General features: G+C 41.8%; 1 protein-coding gene across 1 annotated transcript in view; it reads right to left on the reverse strand.

Moving 5' to 3' along the window:
• Positions 1-2,870: 2,870 nt before the first annotated feature.
• Positions 2,871-4,639, reverse strand: part of LOC104961042 (protein TSSC1-like) — a 15,819-nt gene continuing 14,050 nt past the window's right edge. The window contains exon 6 of the mRNA XM_010789247.1: positions 2,871-2,927. Coding sequence (XP_010787549.1) covers positions 2,871-2,927 — 57 coding nt within the window. The remainder of the gene's footprint in view (positions 2,928-4,639) is intronic.

Genomic DNA, 4,639 nt, shown 5'->3' on the forward strand with positions numbered 1-4,639 from the left:
GTGTGCCTTGGCACACCTGTGAGGTGGGATGGATTATCTCGGCAAAGGAGAAGTGCTCACTATCACAGATTCTTTCAGATTTGTGAACAATATGAGAGAAATGGTTATTTTGTGTATATAGAAAATGTTTTAGATCTTTGAGTTCATCTCATGAAAAATGGGAGCAAAAACAAAAGTGTTGCGTTTATATTTTTGTTCAGTGTAGATCCACTTTCCTGATATCAGCTTGCTTCACCATATGGATCAGTATGTTCTGTTCTCATCTCATACATCCAAACCCCCCCAGTGTGGGCGCTGGGAGGCAAAAGCATGCACCTAGTGTCTGCTCTGTGACCCCGACCCCCCTGGTCCCAGAGCAGGGATCCATACAGTGGATCGCTCACAGTTACTTATAGATCAACTGTCGAGAGCGAGATTTGCCCCTGGAGGATTTAAGACTGGTGAGTGTGGAAAACTGATTCATAATAGCTTGTTTAGACTGGTTTGAAATCCTTCACACTAATTACACTTTCTTAGGTTCAACATTTAACTGACAAAATGATTGGAGCAGTTCAGCTGAAAGGCAGTCAGGTTAAATTGCCACATTTAAGGCTTTTAAAACAACATGTCATGCTTGTCATTGGATATTTATCAAAGTCAAAACACTACAAGGACTTTGACTAAAAAAGCATATCACTTCGTCAAGCTACTTTAAAAATGGAAACCAATTCATTCCGCGGGTCGGCTTTGGGATGATTATTTTCCCTTAAACTATGATGCATCTAACAAGGAAAGCAGCATTACATCGCTCCATTTTCCCCTGCTCTCTGACTGTCTGTGGGGTTTTTATCCTTATCTTTCTCCTTCTTCCATTTCTCTCCCTCTCCTCCCTCTCCTCCCTCTCTCCAGCGTCTCTGCCTGTTGGAGCAAGGATCATCGATCGCCCCGTCACCGCACAGCTCCCTGGTACACTCTCATTATTTCAGCTAGAGAGGACAGAGGCAGCGCGGGCAAGAGAGAGACAGGCCGTCAGAGCAGCAGGTAGGGAGGGAGGGAGGGAGGCTGAGGAAGGAAAGCAGAAAGGATGAAAGCAAGGAGAACAAAGAGGGTAAAAAAAGAGAGGATGAAAAGAAATAAGGTGGCAGAGGAAGTGGGACACATACAATCGGACAAGAAGAGGAGCACAGATTCTTTTGTGGACTTGATGTCAAATGTTTTGATTTTTTTCATGATTAAATCTGAGATTTGTCCCTGATTTCATCTTTTTCACCATCATACAGTATATCATCACAAAATCAGACATGTTATTTGATTAAAGACAACTTGAGCTTAGAACACCTTTACATAGCTGATAGACTTATTTTATCTTTCCGTGTCGCTATCCTTGAGCATCTTGCGTTCCTTTGGGTGTGTCGGCAAAAATTGCAGCTAAAAGTGTAAGGTAAGTATGACCCAATCAAAATCATTGTCGGAGAGTCGAAGATTGCTTCGGTTGATTATGGCAAAAACGCATTTATCTGGACTGACGTATAGCTCAGTAGGTAAAGCTGGTGAGCTTGGCACTATTTGATGCAATGACCCCTCTCTACAATCATTGCTAACTTAGTGTGATCAAAATTGCGCGAATAGATACATTCATACAATCGCAACAGACTAAATCTAGAGTATTGGTGAAAGGGTTTGCCTTTATTTATTTTTCTGGATTTCGATTTTTATGATTTGTATTTGAAATGTTGTTCCTTTCGTCGGATCCAAAAAAATCGAATACGTTAGTCATCTGAAAATGTAGGGATTTGGACATTTGAATACTCTAGGTATGAAACATCGAGATAGCAGAATAATATTCACATGGAGACAAGGAAATAATATGAATATTGAAACAATAATCAAACAGTGTATGCAAAAATGATATGGTTTAATTTGCTCAATCTGCTGATCGTCCCTTCAATACATTGATCAAGTTCCTTCTGCCTGACAGAAAACTCCATGATCCCTGGGAAGCTTGAAGTAGGACTCTCCCTCTCTGATTCGACAGCTAACGCCCGAGATCCGTGTATCCCAGGTTCCCAGCTTTATTAAAGCAATAACCAAATTAGGGACCCTAACAAGGCAGTACACACAACACTAGGGGACGAATTCATTTAGGACGCAAGCGGCACTAATGCAAAGCTATCTGTCAAATCGCCATGCATTTATGCTTCCTCTACACTCCCATACAGGAGGTGTGTTTGCGCATGCGTGTGTGTGTGTGTGTGTGTGTGTGTGTGTGTGTGTGTGTGTGTGTGTGTGTGTGTGTGTGTGTGTGTGTGTGTGTGTGTGTGTGTGTGAGATAGCAGATGTGCAGGACAAGGTGTGTGGGTGTGCTGTGAGCCAGTGGAGATGTTCTCACTCAATACCACCAGCAATTCTAATTGATGGGCCGTGCACACACAAACACACACACAAACACACAAATCCTCCTTCAAACAATGCACATTGGTAAGCTTATGCACATGATCCTCTCCTCTAAATGCATACACACACTCACACCGAACACACACACTAATCTAGGCCAGACCCTTGAGAGAGAGACACATCCACACTGCAGCTGGACACGGCTTGAGATGAACACATCACCCTCTGACAGATAGAGGGAGCGGGAGAGAAAAGAGTGGGATGAAAGGAAGGAGGGAGGAGGGAGGGAAGGAGATTAGCATTCTCATCAGCACTGGAGGAATTTGTCTTGACTGCCAAGCTCCTTCTCCTCTCTCTTATTCCCTTTCTCCTCATCAAGCCCCCTCTCTACTTATCCATATCTCCCTCTTCCGCCTCCCTAATCTCCATCTTTCCAATCAGACGTGTCCTCCGTTGCTCCCCCTTTCTCCGTCGCCCCTTTCTCATCACACCACTTTTCACCTCTCTCCTAGTTCCTTGATACAGGGTTTAATAGCTGTGTTGTCCATGTTGGTCTGGGAGGACAGAATCAGCAACCACCACACCACCATGGTCCTATTTAACCTCACACTGGGGTAATACACACCCAAACACTGACTTGATAACAAGCAGAACCAACAAACGTACAAATGTCACCATTACTGAATATTGGGTTGTTTATGATTACTTGTTTTAATTTTCCACTAGGTGGAGCTGTTTCTCATGTGTCATTTTCACGGCAAACTAGGGATCTGAGACTGCCAAGGCACACNTTTAACCTCACACTGGGGATACACACCCAAACACTGACTTGATAACAAGCAGAACCAACAAACGTACAAATGTCACCATTACTGAATATTGGGTTGTTTATGATTACTTGTTTTAATTTTCCACTAGGTGGAGCTGTTTCTCATGTGTCATTTTCACGGCAAACTAGGGATGTCACAAGAAACGATATTTTGGTACTCAAACGCAAGAAATTTACAAGAAATTTGAATGAATACAGTCGTACGAAGTAGATTGTATTTATAGCTACATAAAATAGATATTAAAGCTTCCAGTACCACACTTCCAGTAAACACATACATTCAATGGACAAACTCACAATTCAATGAATCATCATTAAGGTTAACTACCAGCATATTGCACTAATAAATAATGCAACACTTGACTCGGGAAATCCAGATTTACTTTTCTCCTACCAAATGTTTCACCTCTAGAGTATAGGATTAGGGCCACATGTGAATATTCTCACTAGTTCTGACCAAAAGTGAACAATTTTTTGAGAACTGTGACAAAAAAGTCTGAATTCTGTGTTTGAAGTGAGAATTAAGAGAAAAAAAAAGTCAGAAATCGGCAAAAGAAAAGATTCAAACTTGTTTGGTCAGATCCGTCAGATCTCATAAAAAAATTCCCTTGTGGCCCAAATCCTCTTCCGTACACCTCAAACTCATGACAGTAACATTTAGTGCAGAATACATGAACATATGTATTAATTCAAAGAAATGTGTGTAAAAACCAAATATGCCTATCGTACACATGTAGCCCAAAGGGCAAGACCTTTGTCTCTGTGTGCCTGTACTCATAATTTAACCACATTGTAAAGTAGTCACAAAACTTTTCCTAACACAGAAAGAACAATGCTATCTCTAAGCTAAAATCCATACCCAATACAGCGGGAACAATGATGCTCTGAGGCCATGTTGTGAAGGATCATGGATAAAAAATGCAAACTTCTCAGTCAAGCTGGAACAGGACGCACCGCTCCACACTGCGTGTTTTATTTAACGCCTCGCACTAACATATAAACAGCTCCATCTGGTGAACAATTGAAATAGTTTCATTTTTTGTAGAACAGGGACAAAGTTAAATGACCCAAAATGAAACTGTAATTGAAATCTTGATGGATCTAGATGTGAATAAATAATCCATGATTCACAAACAGAGACAGTGAGAGTATGTGCATACACGTTTCCAAACTGCTGGAACTGGAGCTTTCTCAAAGGGTCAGATTACTGAGATCAAGTTTTCACACACACACACACACACACACACACACACACACACACACACACACACACACACACACACACACACACACACACACACACACACACACACACACACACACACACACACACACACACACACACACACACACACACACACACTACACTACACACACACACACTACACTACACTACGAACACTACGACTACGAACTACGTACTACGTACTACGTACT

This window comes from Notothenia coriiceps, unplaced genomic scaffold, assembly GCF_000735185.1.
Source record: "Notothenia coriiceps isolate Sejong01 unplaced genomic scaffold, NC01 NC01_scaffold00032679, whole genome shotgun sequence".
NCBI classification, from domain to species: Eukaryota; Metazoa; Chordata; class Actinopteri; order Perciformes; family Nototheniidae; genus Notothenia; species Notothenia coriiceps.